This window comes from Salmo salar, chromosome ssa09 (genome assembly GCF_905237065.1).
Source record: "Salmo salar chromosome ssa09, Ssal_v3.1, whole genome shotgun sequence".
Taxonomy (NCBI): Eukaryota; Metazoa; Chordata; class Actinopteri; order Salmoniformes; family Salmonidae; genus Salmo; species Salmo salar.
The window spans coordinates 18,034,941-18,055,105 of NC_059450.1; the positions used below are offsets into that span (position 1 = coordinate 18,034,941).

Sequence of the window (20,165 nt, forward strand, 5' to 3'; positions counted from 1 at the left end):
TACTCTGGCCCAGAAACTAGAATATGCATATTATTAGTGGATTTGGATAGAAAACACTCTGAAGTTTCTAAAACTGTTTGAATGGTGTCTGTGAGTATAACAGCACTCATATGGCAGGCAAAAACCTGAGAAAAAGTCAACCAGGAAGTGGAGGATCTGAGAATTGTAGTTCTTCTTTCTAGTCCCTTTCGAAACTACAGTATCCGTAGGGTTACATTGCACTTCCTAAGGCTTCCATTGGCTGTCTAAAGCCTTCAGAAAGTGGTTTGAGCATTCTCCTGTCACTGGGCAGATAATAGGAGCTCAGTTTCTGAGTGGACTGCCTGGCAACAAAGAGATTGGATATGCGTGGTCACGCGAGCACGCTGTTCCTTCTTTTTCTCCTTGAATGAATACGCTATTGTCCGGTTGGAATATTATCGCAATTTTACGTTAAAAATACCATAAAGATTGATTTTAAACAGCGTTTGACATGCTTCTAAGTACGGTAATGGAACATTTTGGCTTTTCGTTACTGGTTCTGCGCTCGCGCGTTATGCCTTTGGATAAGTGATCTGTACGCACGAACAAAACTGAGGTATTTGGACATAAATTTGGATTATTTGGAACAAAAACTAAATTTCTTGTGGAAGTAGAAGTCCTGGGAGTGCATTCTGAAGAAGATCAGCAAAGGTAAGAGAATATTTCTAATACTATATCTGAGTTTACGTTGCATCGAACTTAGCGGGTGTCTGTATAGCTCACCGTGATGGCTGACAGAACGTATCTCTAGGAGACAGAACGTGTCTCCTTCCTGAGTGGTATGACGGCTGCGTGGTCCCATGGTGTTTATACTTGCATACTATCGTTTATGCAGATGAACGTGGTACCTTCAACAACAAAAAAGTAGGCAAGGAATTTCCTCTCAAGAAAAATGCGTAGCTACAGTTGAAGTCGGAAGTTTACATACACTTATGTTGGAGTCAGTAAAACTCGTTTTTCAACCGCGCCACATTTCTTGTTAACAAACTGTAGTTTTGGCAAGTCGGTTAGGACATCTACTTTGTGCAAGACACAAGTCATTTTTCCAACAATTGTTTACAGACAGATTATTTCACTTATAATTCACTGTATCACAATTCCAGTGGGTCAGAAGTTAACATACACTAAGTTAACTGTGCCTTTAAACAGCTTGGAAAATTCCAGAAAATGATGTCTTGGCTTTAGAAGCTTCTGATAGGCTAATTGACTTAATTTGTGTCAATTGGAGGTGTACCTGTGGATGTATTTCAAGGCCTACCTTCAAACTCAGTGCCTCTTTGCTTGACATCATGGGAAAATCGAAAGAAATCAAGACCCTGGGAGCAATTTCCAAATGCCTGAAGGTACCACATTCATCTGCATAAACGATAGTATGCAAGTATAAACACCATGGGACCACGCAGCCGTCATACCACTCAGGAAGCAGACATGTTCTGTCTCCTAGAGATACGTTCTGTCTCCTAGAGATGACTGTACTTTGTGCGAAAAGTGCAAATCAATCCCAGAAAAACAGCAAAGGACCTTGTGAAGATGCTGGAGGAAACAGGTACAAAAGTATCTATAACCACAGTAAAACAAGTCCTATATCGACCTAACCTGAAAGGCTGCTCAGCAAGGAAGAAGTCACTGCTCCAAAACCACCATAAAAAAGCCAGACTACGGTTTTCAACTGCACATGGGGACAATGATCATACTTTTTGGAGAAATGTCCTCTGGTCTGATGAAACAAAAATAGAACTGTTTGGCCATAATGACCATCGTTATGTTTCGAGGAATAAGGGGGAGGCTTTCAAGCCAAAGAACACCATCCCAACCGTGAAGCACGGGGGTGGCAGCATCATGTTGTGGGGGTGCTTTGCTGCAGGAGGGACTAGTGCACTTCACAAAATAGATGCCATCATGAGGAAAGAAAAGTATGTGGATATATTGAAGCAACATCTCAAGACATCAGTCAGGAAGTTAAAGCTTGGTCGTAAATGGGTCTTCCAAATGAACAATGACCCCGAGCATACTTCCAAAGTTGTGGCAAAATGGCTTAAGGACAACAAAGTCAAGGTATTGGAGTGGCCATCACAAAGCCCTGACCTCAATCCTATAGAACATTTGTGGCTAGAACTGAAAAAGTGTGTGCAAGCAAGGAGGCCTACAAACCTGACTCAGTTACACCAGCTCTGTCAGGAGGAATGGGCCAAAATTCTCCCAACTTATTGTGGGAAGCTTGTGGAAGGCTACCCGAAACGTTTGACTGAAGTTAAATAATTTAAAGGCAATGCTGCCAAATACTAATTGAGTGTATGTAAACTTCTGACCCACTGGGAATGTGATGAAAGAAATAAAAGCTGAAATAAATCACTCTCTCTACTATTATTCTGACATTTCACATTCTTAAAATAAAGTGGTGATCCTAACTGACCTAAGACAGGGAATATTTAATATGATTAAATGTCAGGAATTGTGAAAAACTGAGTTTAAATGTATTTGGCTAAGGTGTATGTAAACTTCCGACTTCAACTGTATATATTATTGAAATGCTGGCGTTCAATCTCAATGTCTCTATTGAAGGCCATTTGTGTCTTGTCAGATGTGTTTGAATGTTTCCTCTACTTCTACTGTTTTTCACAAAAAGTAAAATGGGAAGACTCGGAACTGACCAGAGCCATTTGCACAACATAACAAAATGTTTTAGAAACCACCCCTGCTATCATTGCTTAATGTAACAATCCTGGAATTCATTGGGTTATTCCAGTTTTCCCCTCACATACAGTAATGCACATAAATCATGCACGCACACACGTCTCTGGTTTAGAATGTGTATGGTGTTCTAATCGACTGCCTCTCTGTAGAATGCCCTTTGAGTGCTGCTGCTCTCCTTTGTTTGATAACGGCTACAGAATAAAGGCACACCCTGATTTATGAAAGAACAGTAAAGCCACTTTCACACTAGTAAAATGTTAACACTCAATTATTATAGCAGCACCTCACATTATTTCACAAAGTGTTACTCTATTCAAAATTGTAGCTTATACTACCCTGGGGAGCCGTTGGGTTGGAGGGGATGCTGTACTGAGTCTGACTAGATCTTAAACTCTGCTCTGCCACTTTAAATCCTGGAGCCCAAACTCATAAAGGTGAATGTGCTCCTGCTTAAACCAAGCTGTGCCACTCTTTAACTTCTATGGGCTACGTGGGACGCTAGCGTCCCACCTGCGGGACACAGCCAGTGAAATATCAGGGCGGCAAATTCAAAAACAACAAAATGTCATAATTCAACTTTCTCAAACATACAACTATTTTGTACCATTTTAAAGATGCACTTCTCCATGATGCAACCACATTGTCCGATTTCAAAAAGGCTTTACAGCGAAAGCAAAACATTAGATTATGTTAGGAGAGTACATAGACAAAAATAATCACACTGCCATTTTCCAAGCAAGGACATGTGTCAATAAAACCCAAAACACAGCTAAATGAAGCACTAACCTTTGACGATCTTCATCAGATGACACTCGTAGGACATTATGTTACACAATACATGTATGTTTTGTTCGATAAAGTTCATATTTATATCCAAAAACAGCATTTTACATTGGCGCGTGATGTTCAGAAAATGTATTCCCACCAAAACGTCCGGTGAATGTGCACATCAATTTACAAAAATACTCAACATAAACATTGACAAAATATATAACAATTATTTAAAGAATTATAGATAGACTTCCCCTGGATCCAACCGCTGTGTCAGATTTATAATGGCTTTACGGAGAAAGCACATTTTTCAATATTCTGAGTACATAGCTCAGCCATCACGGTGAGCTATACAGACACCCGCCAAGTTCGAGGCAACCTAAACTCAGAATTAGTATTAGAAATATTCTCTTACCTTTGCTGATCTTCTTCAGAATGCACTCCCAGGACTTCTACTTTCACAAGAAATTTTGTTTTTGTTCCAAATAATCCATATTTATGTCCAAATACCTCCGTTTTGTTCGTGCGTACAGATCACTTATCCAAAGGCATAACGCGCGAGCGCAGAACCAGTAACGAAAAGCCAAAATGTTCCATTAACGTACTTAGAAGCATGTCAAACGCTGTTTAAAATCAATCTTTATGGTATTTTTAACGTAAAATTGCGATAATATTCCAACCGGACAATAGCGTATTCATTCAAGGAGAAAAAGAAGGAACAGCTTGCTCGCGTGACCACGCATATCCAATCTCTTTGTTGCCAGGCAGTCCACTCAGAAACTGAGCTCCTATTATCTGCCCAGTGACAGGAGAATGCTCAAACCACTTTCTGAAGGCTTTAGACAGCCAATGGAAGCCTTAGGAAGTGCAATGTAACCCTACGGATACTGTAGTTTCGAAAGGGACTAGAAAGAAGAACTACAATTCTCAGATCCTCCACTTCCTGGTTGACTTTTTCTCAGGTTTTTGCCTGCCATATGAGTTCTGTTATACTCACAGACACCATTCAAACAGTTTTAGAAACTTCAGAGTGTTTTCTATCCAAATCTACTAATAATATGCATATTCTAGTTTCTGGGCCAGAGTAGTAACCTGTTTAAATTGGGTACGTTTTTCATCTGGACATGAAAATACTGCCCCCTAGCCCAGACAGGTTAAACAAAGGCGTCTGTTTAACTGCAACACCCTCATCTTTGACTAGTCCCCATGGGCACATGTACTGTACCAGCCAGGCCTGCTTCTGCACTCCGAAACGCTTTTGTAAACTTATTAAACAATACTGTGAAGTGAATATACAGTATCTTTCTCTTTCATTTCCAACTGTTCTACCTTTAAATGAAAAACTGAAGGAGATTCGAATTCCAATTTCCTTTTTTTAATGTGAAAAATAACTGTTGTACTGTCTGGTTTCTTGGTCTGTTTGTGCACATTACATTTCCAAATCTCTGATATTCATATTCAGAACAGTGCTTGCCTTGGGATTTAAGAAGTGCAGGAGCTGTCTTTTTCCATGTCGGTCCATTAGACTATGTTCACTGAAATTCACAAAAGACATGCTATTAGAAACCTCTGATTATTCACTGTTAAGGGTTCATACACATGTTCCATGACTTTCAACCAAATGTTCAGGACTATTATTATAGCCTACATGAAAAAGTCAGTATTATTGACACTGGAAGGCTGCTGTGCCTGATCCCATGTAGGCCTACCATCTGCCGTTGTGCCTTTAATCAAGGCACTTAACACCCCTCAAAGTAAAAAACTGCACTGTTGGTCACATGTCAACATGTGGTCAGCCATCCAGCTGGAGAGCTCCTGGGTGTGCAGGATTGGCTTTTGATCCAGTCCTGAAACACCCAAGTCTGCTTATCAAGGTCCTGTTGAACAGCTGATGTTGAGGCTACAATGTGATTAGACCGGGGTTGAACAAAAGCCTGCAGACCCAGTAGCAATCCTGGAGGATTACACACAACCAAATTGTTTTGTCTTTATAAAATGATTCCCTCATTCAATGAATCAGGGACCAAATGGATAAATTAGGCTACTTCAGAGCAAGGTATCTAACTAGACATGATATATATATATATATATATATATCCCACTGGCACAAACGCAGCACACTCACTGCAGGGTCATTCAGATGATATGTAGATTTAAGTGATTCATAATATTTAAAAAAGTGTGCCTTCATAAATTACATTAACAAAAATGATTAAACTAATTGCAATGACTTTATGATCTTACAAACCCTAACTTGACAACTTGGAACAGCACATCATGCGCATTCAGGCTGGTGCAATCTCGTGTCATGCACAGATTCACAAGCCGCGTTCGAGAGGATCAAAACCGCAATGTATCATGGGTAAATTGTGACTGACTTACTGATCTACAAATAATAAGTTGTTATTTATGATGAAAGGTGATTTGTAGATCAGTCAGTCGGGTGCAGTCGTTTTGATGCCCTCGAATAAGGCCATAGACTAGCGGCAAATAAACATTAGCAAAGCGGAATCAGGAAATGAATGCTCATTCTCCATTGCTATTCAATACAGATTCCGCCTTCATTTCGCTTTGATCAACCTTCTTTGCCTCAGTGCTTGAATCTGGGCTGGCGATAGGCTTTTTTTTATTTTTTTTTATAGAGGAGCCGGTACACAATTCACGCAAGAAATTGTGCCGGTAAGGCGCTCTGGACAGCTCTGGCCCAAGTCAAGCACTTATTCAGACATTCTTTATTGCTGATTAATTCAGTTGCAGCAGTGTAAAAACAGCACACATAGCTAAGCATACTAAAAACATACTATAACCATCATAATATTCTGTTGTTATGTCATCTGACAGTGTCAGTATTTTCTAAATTCAGTGTGTAGTTCATAACATCTCCCCATGTACAAAGGGGTGTGCCCCATGCTGTAGCTGCTAAAGAGAACATTACAGAGTTTCACATTCCAAGTAAAGACCAAAACAACCACTGAGCAGCTCATAGACTAAACATACTATTGGCTCGTGAAGAGAAATGTTGTTTGTGCTGTTACTAATAACCAATTTGACTGGGTTCATGTCTAATAACCAATTCGACTGGGTTCATGCAAGTGACTGATTGATCGTGCCTGGGAGGAATCCTCACTATCAGTATAAAGCAATTTGGCAGTACGCCCAGAACATTGTTTGGAGAATGAAAGGGATATCTCAGTTTCAAGATTTCAGCTTGTAGAGAAGAAGCCTTGTTAGGTATTGGTCGGTCACATGCATGAACCAAACGTTAACAATGAATTAAGAATAATGAATAAGCTAAATCATGCAAATATAACTTGTCTGTGTTGGCACTATAATAAGAGAATGTACTGTGGTGCATTACCTTTGTTGGAACCTCTCCAGCTTGCTGATAATAAAGAATTATTAATTTAATATTGACTTTGTGTGACCCTTTGTTGAATTTCCACACCACTCCATAAAGCACAGCTCCACCATCCTTAGTGTGATACAGAAGTGTGTTATGCATAATTAGAAATTACAATACTTGAAGAATAATAGGATCTCTATGGTGTTAAGTCTGTGTAATGGTGAACTACAGAGATCCATTGTGATCATTACCTTGAGGGTACAAATAAGCTATGCATAGTAATACTAGCATACCACTGCCCATGCTATGCTAATGTACTTATAGACCAGGCACAGTCCCACCAAGACAGTCAACTAAAACCCATCCAATCCAAAAGGTCCGAAAATAAGAAATGTTTAATTACATTGCGCAATGACAAGTTGCTGAAAGATTCAACTACAGAAGAAACTTGGATGAGACTGTTTGAAGTTGTGTAATTATTATAGGGTGTATTCATAATTTTCAACATGTCTATAAAGGTTAATAACAGTCAATTTTTTTTTACCATAACCATGGCTGTAGAACTACTGAGCTCATTTCAACTGCAAAATTAGGATTACAATCCTCACAGAGAACTTTAGACTTTCCTACAGAAAACCTGTTTTTCTTAACGGCAGTTACAACGGAATTTTTTTAATTCAGTTGACAAGTAGAATACTTTAAGCACGCAGTATCAACAGTGTGAGGGTGTATTGCAGTACTGACAGGTGTTCTTCAAAGCCTCTATGGAACATTTAAGAAAACTTTTTTTTCAGCCATCCCACAGATCCTCCTAATGCTCCTCCGATGGCTGCTCCAGCACTTCCAACAACTGCAGTGGCCATTCCCGAGAGCCCTACGGCACCTTGAGGGAATACCACACAATGTCTGTCACGGTCTCACTCACATCTAAGATCTACAAACATCCAATACATTAAAGTAGAAAAAGAAAAACAATCTATGATCAATTCTGTTCAGTCGTAGGAGCTTGTAACCCCACCATCATCTTAGCTGTCAATGGTTTTATTCAGAACTCATTGGAATATTGTATCTTTGTTCATCTTTGGTTCGATCTTTACCTGCTGACTGAAGAACAGCAACAAGACTCCCTGCTGCTACCCCACCTCCATTGGCTATGGCCGCAGCAGACATCATGCTTGCTGCTGTTGATCCAGCTGCAATCCCGCCAGCACCAAACCCGATCCCTACGAGGGCTATTGGTGCCAGGACAACAGCAGAAACTGTGAGGTCAAGCACACAAACATTTTAAAACACAGCCAACCTCAGTTTGACAATGTGACATTCCAATGATACTTTTACATTTATATAATTGTTTGAAAATTCTTGTTTTCTAACTAAATCAACCACAAAAAAAGCTATACTATCAAGATAATATAGAAACATTTTACTTTATGAAAAGTACAATATTAATACCTCCTCCCACTATAGCTGTTGCAGCAGCTGCTACTATAATGCCATAGTTTCCTAAATAGGGAAGAAAATAGAGTACATACAATGAACTAGAATTTTTGATTTTCAGTACATTATAGCATCAGCATTTTTTTAAATAAACTGAATTTGTGACTGTTTGGCATCAACCATAAGAGTTTGCTGAAAGATTTAACTATAAACAAGAAAATTGGATGAGACGGTTTGAAGTTGAACCACACAGTGTAATTTGGTGTATTTATCATTTTCAACATGTGTATAATGGTTTATAACAGTTATGTACTTGTTTCAGCATAACCATGGCGGTAGAACCACTGAGCTCTGGCAACAACATCATTGGAGTAGTCCATTCCAGTGGTATGAGCATCCACTTTCTCATATGACTCTACACAGTCTTGTCCCTTATTGTAGGCTGCTATTCCCCCTGGGTAAATAACATATTGCAATAGTTGCATATTCAATTGAAATAGGTATATTCATTATTTCTATAAAAAACTCTGAGAAAAAGAGTATTACCTTTCAGCTGCTGCTCCTTGGTCCATAAATGAAATTTCTTCTGGATTATTTTGATGAAGCCAATCAGAATTTCAGTGCATTGTTTTAGATGCTCCTCACTGTTCCATTCCCCCTTTGGAGTGTGCCCGCCACCGCTCGGGGCTGGGGTAGTGTCAATCTGTAAAAATGTGTGATATTTTACAGAAATCACCAGGGCTGTGGCGGTCATGAAATGTAGTCAGCTGGTGATTGTCAAGCAAATAACTTGTCGGTCTCACGGTAATTGACCGTTAAATAACAAACACATTTAGCAACTCCTGGCTTCCACACGTAGCCTACAAGCCACTGATGCAGACCTTTGGAACATCTACATTTTAAAAAGTCTAATAAATCCATGTAATATAGCCTACACCTTCACAATAAATCCATTATTTATTTTAGACAGGTCTAAAGAAGCATGATATGAAGAAAATGTAGTCTATTTCAGAATAGCATACTCTGAGTTGTCCTTATGTTAGGTCCTGATCTGGCTATGGGCTACACTAGTTCATTTAGCAGACAAGATTTGCTTAAAATTCCATGGCATTATTTTATAGTATGAAGAATACAAATGAACAAAGCTGAATAAAATATTAATATTTTCTCCAAGTGATTTGAGGGAGTGCGCTCATGCGGTTATTCTGTGTTGGGTGCTTAACAAAGAAATAGGCACTCCTATATATTTAATTTAGAGTTATTAATGTAACTTTATTTCTACAAACGTTGGGCTATATGTTTTGATGTTTAATACATTCTAAGGCTGCATGATGCGACTCTAATGATGATTTTAAAAAAGTCGCTTGAAAGGCATGAGCTCTGATTAGTTTTTTTGCGCAGGCTGTATACACTTCAGTCTCTCATTCACAATTTGACAAGCACTTGAAAATGCCTCAAATTTCACTGCGGCATCCCCTTTGTGGCCGTAATTTGTTTGAAAAAAAATACATGCCTTTTGCAGCCTGTGGCCGCTGTGCCCTTGGCCCGGAGTGCTGCGTTTTGCCCTGAGCTCTGCGCGCTCCTAACCACCTCACTCACATGGCTCTCCATCATGTGATTGGGTCTTTCTCACAGGCTACAAGTGAAGACCGATACATCAGGGGCCACGCGACTGCGCGCGTCCTTATCCAATTCCAAGGTGCATATTGAAGATATTGGAAGAACTATCTACATTTACTTTGTCAGCAAACAAGATAAGTAGGCCTAACACGGAACCCAAACCGGCTGCGCGCGTGCGCCATCGTGCATACATTTATTTTGTCCCCCCACACCAAACACGATCACGACACGCAGGTTAAAATATCAAAATAAACTCTAAACCAATTACATTAATTTGGGGGCAGGTCGAAAAACATTAAACCTTTATGGCAATTTAGCTAGCTAGCTTGCACTTGCTAGCTAATTTGTCCTATTTAGCTAGCTTGCTGTTGCTAGCTAATTTGTCCTGGGATATAAACATTGAGTTGTTATTTTACCTGAAATGCACAAGGTCCTCTACTCTGACAATTAATCCACACATAAAATGGTCAACCGAATCGTTTCTAGTCATCTCTCCTCCTTCTAGGCTTTTTCTTCTCTTGACTTCATATTGTCGATTGGCAACTTTCAAAAATTAGGTGCATTACCACCACCGACCTTGTTCGTCTTACCGCCCCAATAGATCCAGACGATGCAATCGCCATCGTACTGCACACTGCCCCATCGCATCTGGACAAGCGGAATACCTATGTTAGATTCTTGTTCATTGAGTATAGCTCAGCATTCAACACTATAGTACCTTCCAAGCTCATCATTAAGCGAGGCAACTGGGTCCTGGACTTCCTGACGGGCCGCACCCAGGTGGTGGTGGTAGGAAACAACACCTCCACTTCGCTGATCCTCAACACTGGGGCCCCAAAAGAATGCGTGCTCAGCCCCCTGTACTCCCTGTTCACCCATGACCGCGTGGCCACGCACGCCTCCAACTCAATCATCAAGTTTGCAGACGACAACAGTAGTGGCCTGATTACCAACAATGACAAGACAGCCTACAGGGAGGTGGTGAGGACCCTGGGGGTGTGGTGCCAGGAAAATAACCTCTCACCCAACGTCAACAAAAAAAAGGAGCTGATCGTGGACTTCAGGAAACAGCAGAGGGAGCACCCCCCTATCCACATCAACGGGACAGCAGTGGAGAAAGTGGAAAGCTTCAAGTTCCTCTGCGTACACATCACTGACAAACTGAAATGGTCCACCCACACAGACAGTGAGGTGAAGAAGGCGCAACAGTGCCTCTTCTACCACAGGAGGCAGAATAAATTTGTCTTGGCACCTAAAACCTTCAAACTTTTACAGATGCACAATTGAGAGCATCCTGTCGAGCTGTATCACTGCCTGGTACGACAACTGCACTGCCCACAAACGCAGGGCTCTCCAGAGAGTGGTGCGGTCTGCCCAACGCATCATCTGGGGCAATCTACCTGCCCTCCAGGACACCTACAGCACCCGATGTCACAGGAAGGCCAAAAAGATCATCAAGGACAACAACCACCCGAGCCACTGCCTGTTCACCCCACTATCATCCAGAAGGCGAGTTCAGTACAGGTGCATCAAAGCTGGGACCGAGACTGAAAAACTGCTTCCATCTCAAGGCCATCGCTAGCACATTAGAGGCCGCTGCCCTATATACGTAGCCTTGAAATCCCTGGTCACTTTAATAATTGGAACACTAGTCACTTTAATAATGTTTACATATTTTGCATTACTCATATGTATATACCGTGTTCTATCCTATTCTACTGTATCTTAGTCTATGCCACTATGACATTGCTTGTCTAAATATTCGTAATTTCATTCCTTTACTTTAGATTGTGTGTATTGTTAGATATTACTGCACTGTTGGAGCTAAAAACACAAGCATTTCACTACACCAGCAATAACATCTGCTAAACACGTGTGTGACAAATACAATTTGATTTCAATTATCAAATACAATGCCAACATTTGACCTCAGGAAGGGAATAAATAAGATACAATTTCAATTAAATATGAAGCCACTGCTTATTCTCTCAAACATGTGCCTACCTGCATAAGTCCGAAGGCCTTGCCATTGTCACCCCTGCCGTGCTTGTCCAGTCCTGTCCCAGCCCGGGACTCTCTTGAGATGATGCCACAGATGACAGCTGGGTCCACTGCGTTCCTCTCTGCCACCTTCATTATGAGACCCTTGTACTTGTTCATGGCAGCAAGGTCATGCTCTGCCATTCTGTGAGATGCAGGCACCCCTTTAGGAAAACAGTAAAGAAAAATGATATAATCAATTTCCTAAAATAAATGCTATGAAATTGATTAATACTGGATATTGTATTGAATATTTGTGAATGAATAGCCTTAAAGTGCATACCTTCATCATTTTTCCCATCAGCTTTTGCTGTCCTCAAGTCAGCACCACTTGTTTCTACATCCATAATGTTTCCATAGCGAGAGGCTAAATGACAATCAAGAAGAATAAGTAGCCTATACTTGTGTCCACTTTTTTTCAGGCCATGGAAATTCAAATTTTGCAACCCCCAACAGTGTTTCCACATCTGAAGTCAAAATTGGCTAGATTGTGTTCATGAATTTTTACAATGTGGTTAGAGTTAAGGTTAGGTTTAAAATCAGAAAAATTGTGGAAGTTTATGACTGTGGCAGCTAGTGATTACCAACACAGAACACGAAACATATGCACACAAACACCAGGGTTAATCTGGGGTCAGACTCAGCCACAATGCAGTGCCACAACATGAAAGATGAAGTGTTGGCTACTACATTTTTGTACAAGCCCTGTTGGAGGCTGTCAAAGTGGCAAAACAGTAATGCATAGAGCCTCCTAGTTCCGGATAGAACGGATTTCCCTGGTTAAATTAAAATATGAATTCTGTCCACGTCAACCAATAAGACCAGAGGTCCACATGTTCGTGAAGTTAATTAAATTGGCTAAGAATTAGCTCTCGAGAACCCAATGCCATGTAGGGAGAAGGACTACTAGCTAACAATATGCCAAATACCATAAATACTTTAAGAAATGTATTAAAGTATTTTGCAAATACTTCCCAATATTATGCAGAGTAATTGATAAATCAAGCGCACCCATGTTGATGTTGTCGCTTTGAAGTTCTTGAAACTGGAGGATCCTCAGTCAAACACACAAACCCAGCAATATGATTTCAGACGACTTGCTTCTTCCTCTCTGTCGATTTTTGAAAGATCTGTTGATGTTGAAAAATACAACACAACGGATCTCAAACGTTCTAACACTCTTAACTTTCGATTTTGCTCTTTCCAATCTCGCGAGGCGTATCCCTGACGTAGATGGAGAAAGTAAACAGTAAAGTATATTTCCGTAACAACTAAGAGCATTGAAACGAGAGGCTCAACTTCCACTGATTTGGTGCCCTGGCTACCACTCTGCGCAAACACTGTATGTGACAGTAAGAGCGAGATCTTGCATCTCAATATGTGCATTGCTGTTCGTGACAACTTCATTTCGCTGAGTCAAACACAATTTACAAAACGCAGGCCTGTTTGCAGACAGAGTGCAATCCACGCTTTTGGTTTACCTAGCCACTGTCAAAGATGTAGTATTTTCAACAACAACAAAAAAGTTGTAAATGCCATTCTCAAATCAATGATCTCAAAGTAACTATAAAATAAACATTGTTATAGGCAGTGCTTGACTTGGGCAGGAGCTCACCAGAGCTGAATACTGGCACCTCAAATGTTCTACTGTTTTAGCTCCTGTTCCTCTTATAGAATATTAGCTAAAACAATATTGTGGAGTTCCTGCATCTACATTTACACAGTCCCTGCACCCAAAGGGAGTACAGGCACTTATTTCAGTGCAAGTCAAGCACTGGTTATGGACACACCATTATATGTATAGCCTATAAATCTGCAACCACAAACGTCATTTTATACAGACAAATGCTTTATTTTTCATGCATTTTCACTTCATAAAATATAATCATCTGCTAAATTGACATAATTAAAATAGAATTGACCAATGACCCACAACCTTGACAAGTTTAAAATATATTTTCTTAGGTCTTCAAAGCAAGGGAATGCATTGCAATACTCAGATCTTTTCACACTCATCAACACATCGTGGTTTCAGTCAAATGAAGCATGTCAGAAATCAATGAGAATTGTTGGTTCCGTTTCTGTGCTCCGTTTTTTTACTTAACAAATAAGGAATGTTCAAAATGTGTACTTCAGTCATAACAATTTGAATCAAAATACAGCTGTAGACAGAAGTCAAAGATCAAACCCATGCATACACAGTTTTACAAACTTGCAAGAGAGATACAATAGTTCCAGTGTTTCCTAAGGGCTCAGCAGTAAATGTCCACTCCCCAAGTTGATTTATAGAGGTCTGTCTGACTAGTCTCTTATCTCTTTCACTCCCCTGCAGGGTTCTGTGTCTAATCTCTTTTAGCCTTGAGGCGCCTTCTCACAGACACCCTGCAATAACTCACACATTTCTCAGACTGTTTCTAAGAGGCAGAGACTAGAATATACACACATTATATTGTGGCAGACCAGGGGGTTTGGTCAAGAGTCTCCCCCTGGTGGCTGACCTGCAGTATGCCACAAACACTGACAAAAGATCTGACAGGATTGTCACTCAGAAGGGAACAGCTGATACAGTCTAAGTCGAAATTGAAAATAGATTCATCAAAAAAACAAGAACGCCTGCAAAAAGATTAACGCAGCCATACTCATCTCTTGAGTCCAAGCAAAAAGTTAGTCTGTCTTTTAAAAATCCCAGTAGATCAATACATTTTCTTTGCAGTCACTGAATCATGATGATCAAAATTGGAAGTACCTGTACAGCTATCTAGATAAGAATTATGGACAATAACTCTCCTTTTATGGATATTTCACCCAAAAATGTTACACGCATCTAATCAAATAATATTCATTATAAAAGAAAATACAAAATAAGCGGATTCATTCATCGGTATCACAATCCAATTCCATGTGTACAATACAAAGGCAGGTTTTCTCATTGTTTTGTAGACTATCCATTGGTGCAAAGAAACACTACCCACAATGGACATAAGGAAAGGCTAATACAATGGAGGAGCACAACTGATATGAATGTATAGACTTCAATCCACACCAAAGAAAAACTATAAATGGAAGTTGCCAATGATGCGGACTTAGGAGTAGCCCAAAGTTACTTGTAAAGAATGCAGTTGGGTTACTTCTATCTCTGCATGTCTGCAATATTGTAAAAACTAAAATAAAAAAGTATACAGTCCATTGCGTACATGTTTCCATATAATGTACATGGTAGGACACTGATGGGGTGATTTAGAATTGCGTGCAGTATACTGATTGCTGGAAACAGTTGCACACATTTCTCTTCTGATGAAAACAATGTATTATATTCTGTGAACGTGTAACAGTATTGCTTCCGTCCCGCTCCTCAACTCGACCCAGGGAACCTCTGCACACATCGACAACAGTCACCCTCGAAGCACCGTTACCCATCGCTCCACAAAAGCCAAGGCTCTTACAGAGCAAGGGGAACAACTACTTCAAGGTCTCAGAGCAAGTGACGTCACCGATTGAAAATGCTATTATTGTGCACTCCGCTAACTAGCTAGCCATTTCACACCGGTTACAAACGGAGCACTTAACAGTAAATTTTGAATTCATGGACGGCATTTCTATTTAATTCAAAAGGTGTTCTAGGATTTGCAAGTCAGGTACTAAGGCAAGAAAATGATCAGAAGTTCTGTAAATGTATTTGATCATTGCGGTTCTGCTATAGATAAGAACACAGATCCAAAAATTGCTAGTACGCGATTGAGAAAAAATTTCATCTTGGTTATTCCAGAAATAAGTCTTGCATAATTGGTCAGATTATGTTTGCATAGTCTGTCCACTAGAGACTAGCCATTACACTACCATCAAACATCTTATTTTTCTTCTGTATAATGGCGTTCACACATTCTGTTTGTAAAAAAAATTAAAAAGGGGAAAAGGGGGGAATGCACAACCAACTAACCCTACACCTACAGAGCCTTCGGAAAATATTCAGACCTTGACTTTGCACATTTCGTTACTTTAAAGCCTTATTATAAAATGTAGTTAATTGTTATTCTTTTCCTATTCAATAATGTCAAAGCAAAAACAGGTTTCGAAATTGTTGCTAATTTATACATTTTTAAAAAAAACATTGAAATATGACTTTCACATAAGTATTCAGACCCTTTACTCAGTACTTTGTTGAAGCTCCTTTGACAGCATCGAGTCTTCTTGGGTATGACGCTACAAGCTTGGCACACCTGTATTTGGGGAGTTTCTCCCATTCTTCTCTGCAGATCTTCTCAAAACTCTGTCAGGTTGGATGGAGAGCTTTGCTGCACAGCTATTTCAGGTCTCTCCAGAGATGTTCGATCCGGTTCCAGTCCGTTCCAGTTCCGGTCCAGGCTCTGGCTGGGCCAGAGACCTGTCTCGAAGCCACTCCTGCGCTGTCTTGGCTGTGTGCGCTTAGGGTCGTTGTCTTGTTGGAAGGTGAACCGTCGCCCCAGTCTGAGGTCCTGAACGCTCTGGAGCAGGTTGTCATCAAGGATCTCTGTACTTTGCTCCATTCATCTTTGCCTTTATCCTGACTAGTCTCCCAGTCCCTGCCACTTAAAAACATTCCCACAGCATGATGCTGCCACCACCATAGGGATGGTGCCAGGTTTCCTCCAGACGTGACGCTGGCATTCAAGCCAAAGAGTTCAATCTTGGTTTCATCAGACCATAGAATCATGTTCCTCATGGTCTGAGATTCTTTAGGTGCCTTTTGGCAAACTCCAAGCGGGCTGTTGGTAAAGTAAGGGTATAGATTTAAAACACTAAAGTGCATTATGGGTAACGTAGTAAGTTAACTTTCGTTTTCGATGCAATTGTTGTGGTGGCGGAGATGTAGCCGAACTGTGAGCCACGCTCTTTTTGCTCCGTTAGCTCACCATTTTATTTTGTCATTCAGACTACATCACATGATGTACAAGTTTAATAAATGTCAACTACTTCAGTGGAATTCCAGACCAACACCTCATTAGCACCGGATAAGATCCCCAAATGTGGGAACGACCCCAGAGCATCGTAAATTTCTCAGGACCTGGAGCTAGCAAGTGAACGTTACCCTGAGCCATCCCGACTACGGTCTGGAGGCAATGCAGGAAAGGTAACAGGGCTGTCATGTGCCTTTTACTGAGAAGTGGCTTCCGTCTGGCCACTCTACCATAAAGGCCTGATTGGTGGAGTGCTGCAGAAATGGTTGTCTTTCTGGAAATTTCTCCCATCTCCACAGAGGATCTCTAGAGCTCTGTCAGAGTGACCATCAGGTTCTTAGCCACCTCCCTGACCAAGGCCCTTCTCCCCCGATTGCTCAGTTTGGCCAGGCGGCCAGCTCTAGGAAGAGTCTTGGTGGTTCCAAACTTCTTCTATTTAATAAGAATGATGGAGGCCATGGTGTTCTTGGGGACCTTCAATGCTGCAGAAATTTTTTGGTACCTTTCCCCAGTTCTGTGTCTCGACACAATACTGTCTCGTTGCTCTACGGACAATTCCTTCGACGTCATGGCTTGGTTTTTGCTTTGACATGCACTGTCAACTATGGAACTATGGGACCTTATATAGACAGGTGTGTGTCTTTCCAAATCATATCCAATCAATTGAATTTACCACTGGTGGACTCCAATCAAGTTCTAGAAACATCTCAACGATGATCAATGGAAACAAGATACACCTGAGCTCAATTTCAAGTCTCAGAGCAAAGGGTCTGAATACTTATGTAAATAAGGTATTTCTGTTTGAAATGATTTATACATTTGCAAACATTTCTACAAACCTGATTTTGCTTTGTCATTATAGGGTATTGTGTTTAGATTGCTGAGGATTTATTAAATGTATTTAATCCATTTTAGAATAAGGCTGTAACGTAAGAAAATGTGGACAAGTCAAGGGGTTTGAATACTTTCCAAAGGCACTGTTTCCTAAGAAAATGAAATCACCACCCCATTCCACTACTTTGACCCTAACTGATCCTACACCAAGCCTACGGCCTGGGAGGATGGGACTCTTTTGTTCAACACACCTTGTAACTCTTCTGCAGGAAAACCTCATACGCCCAAGTACTTCTCTGCAGCTTCCCCTACATCTATTTTCTGTGATTTAAGTTCCATTTCTGCAGTACAGTTGATAACCATTGCAATGAATGCTAAGAAGCCAACATTACTGAAGCACAAATTCATATCACTGTATTGGCTACGGCCAATTACTCACCCCTGACCCATCATCCTCTACTCTCTTCACTGACTCAGCATACCACACCTTCTGTTCTACTGATCCTGGCAACCTCAACCTGTCTCTCTCGCACCGGGACACTTCTGATAACCCCATCAGCATGGGCACCCCCACAATTGACAGTTTTTTCCACCGATACTACACATTCCTTTAGTCCATGCCCTCCTGCGCACTTCTCACATCTCGGAATCTCCCTCCTACACACTGCTGCAACATCACCATAATGAGGAGCAACCAGACGCTGCACTTGACGCATTTATGAAATTGCTTATTCCAGTTACTAATGAGCATGTACCCATTAAGAAAATGACAAAAAACTATTAAATCCCCGTAGTTTGATGAGGAATTGAAAAATTGTATGGTTGAGAGGGATGAGGCAAAAGGAATGGTAAAAAAGTCTGGCTGCACAAGCGACTGGCAAACGTACTGCAAATTGAGAAATCATGTGACTAAACCGAATAAAAAGAACTACACTATGAAACAAAGATAAATTACATAAAAGAATGATAGTAAAAAGCTGTGGAGCACCTTAAATGACATTTTGGGCAAAAAGACTAACTCAGCTCATTCATTGAATCAGATGGCTCATTAATCACAAAACCCACTGATATTGCCAATTACTTTAAGGACTGTAATGTCTAGACCCCTTACTTTTTTCAGTCTTTACTAACGACATGCCACAGGCTTTGAGTAAAGCCAGTTTGTCTATGTATACAGATGACTCAACACTATACACGTCAGCTACTACAGCGACTGAAATCACTGCAACACTTAACAAAGAGCTGCAGTTAGTTTCAGAATGACTGGCAAGGAATAAGTTAGTCCTAAATATTAAAAAAAAAACTAAACCAACTAAATATTGTAATAAATGACGTGGAAATTGAGCAAGTTCAGGTGACTAAACTGCTTGAAGTAATGCTGGATTGGCAGCAGCTAATGGAGATCCTTAATAAATACAAATAAGCTTTGCATCTGAAACACCTTAGTGGGTTCAGCACTAAAGCTCTCACGGGATAACTAACACATCCCAACATGACTTTACCAGGTAAAGAATCTGCTTCAAAAGGACAGACAATGTCTTCTCAGTTTTACCACGCTCGCCACCGGATCTGCGTCGCACCAAATGGCGGGTGTCAGACAGGGAATCTTCAATCAGTTGCTCCACCTCAATGCCACCCCAGTAATCACTCCTTTCAAAGGCACCTTGCTCCGGAGAGCAAAGCAAGTCACAGGTCTTGTCCCGAGGCACGTGACGTGAAGTGACCGCTCCCTCTAGACGAAATAAACCTACCTTCACCGATTTAACAGTACCCAACTTATTTTCTACCCAGCCTGAGACTACATATGGATCAGCCAAAAGGCCGGGATCCACTTTCTCCAAATATTCCACTCCCACTGGGCCTGAATCATCCTTTGCATGACCATCAGGGTGAGGCTCAGAGGTCTTCAACACACATGCCACCACAAGTAATGCTCGTCAGGTTCAATTTCTTAGCCATCAGAGAAATCAGACTACAGTTTGTCCTTTGTGCCATTCTTCCTCAACACACATCTTCTCACTGCACTCGGCTCTTCTCCTTCGCTGTCCATAACCATGTCTATCTGTGTTGAACAAGCACTGATGGCCTTTCTCCAATAACCACCTTCTGACCCTTAGCTCAATTTACTAGCCTGGCTATCTCTGGCCTCTCCATGCTCCCAAAACATCCCACAGTCATCAGCCAGTTCTCCTCCTCGTCATCCATTTTAGCAAACAATCATGTAAGTGCAGCACTTCTCTTCTTCTTCTTCTTCTGTGTAGTTTAATTGGGTTTTGGCAACCAACTTTACAGGTTAAAATGTTCTCCTTCATTAGTTAAAATCATTTATGCCTGAGTCAGACTGCCAGAGTGAAACAAAACATCCAATGATAACACCAATGATTAACAAGACAATTAGCAATTGGTAATTCGTGCAGGCTATGGGATGTTTGAAAGGCAAATTGGCAATAGAATGAAACACAAAAGCCACA

General features: G+C 40.8%; 1 protein-coding gene across 2 annotated transcripts; it reads right to left on the reverse strand.

Moving 5' to 3' along the window:
• Nucleotides 1-7,206: 7,206 nt before the first annotated feature.
• On the reverse strand, nucleotides 7,207-13,244 carry lyg (Lysozyme g). Of its 2 annotated transcripts, XM_045723302.1 has the most exons (9): nucleotides 12,938-13,244; nucleotides 12,210-12,293; nucleotides 11,891-12,090; nucleotides 10,463-10,534; nucleotides 8,813-8,969; nucleotides 8,580-8,720; nucleotides 8,282-8,332; nucleotides 7,927-8,088; nucleotides 7,207-7,712 (listed from the first exon to the last, which is right to left on the reverse strand). In XM_045723302.1, the coding sequence occupies exons 1-9, from the start codon at nucleotides 12,939-12,941 to the stop codon at nucleotides 7,603-7,605; spliced, it is 981 nt and encodes a 326-aa protein (XP_045579258.1). In that variant the 5' UTR covers nucleotides 12,942-13,244; the 3' UTR covers nucleotides 7,207-7,602. The 2 variants fall into 2 exon arrangements, with proteins under 2 accessions (XP_045579258.1, NP_001139885.1); NM_001146413.2 differs by lacking the exon at nucleotides 10,463-10,534 and having other exon boundaries at nucleotides 7,208-7,712; nucleotides 12,938-13,152.
• Between the last annotated feature and the right edge of the window lie 6,921 nt (nucleotides 13,245-20,165).

Bases quoted from the DNA above. Each gene is read 5' to 3' on its own strand.
- lyg (XM_045723302.1), bottom strand. The intron at 12,091-12,209 runs GTATGCACTTTA...GTTTTCCTAAAG, and splicing joins TGATGGGAAAAATGATGAAG to GGGTGCCTGCATCTCACAGA. The intron at 8,721-8,812 runs GTAATACTCTTT...TTATTTACCCAG, and splicing joins CAAGGAGCAGCAGCTGAAAG to GGGGAATAGCAGCCTACAAT.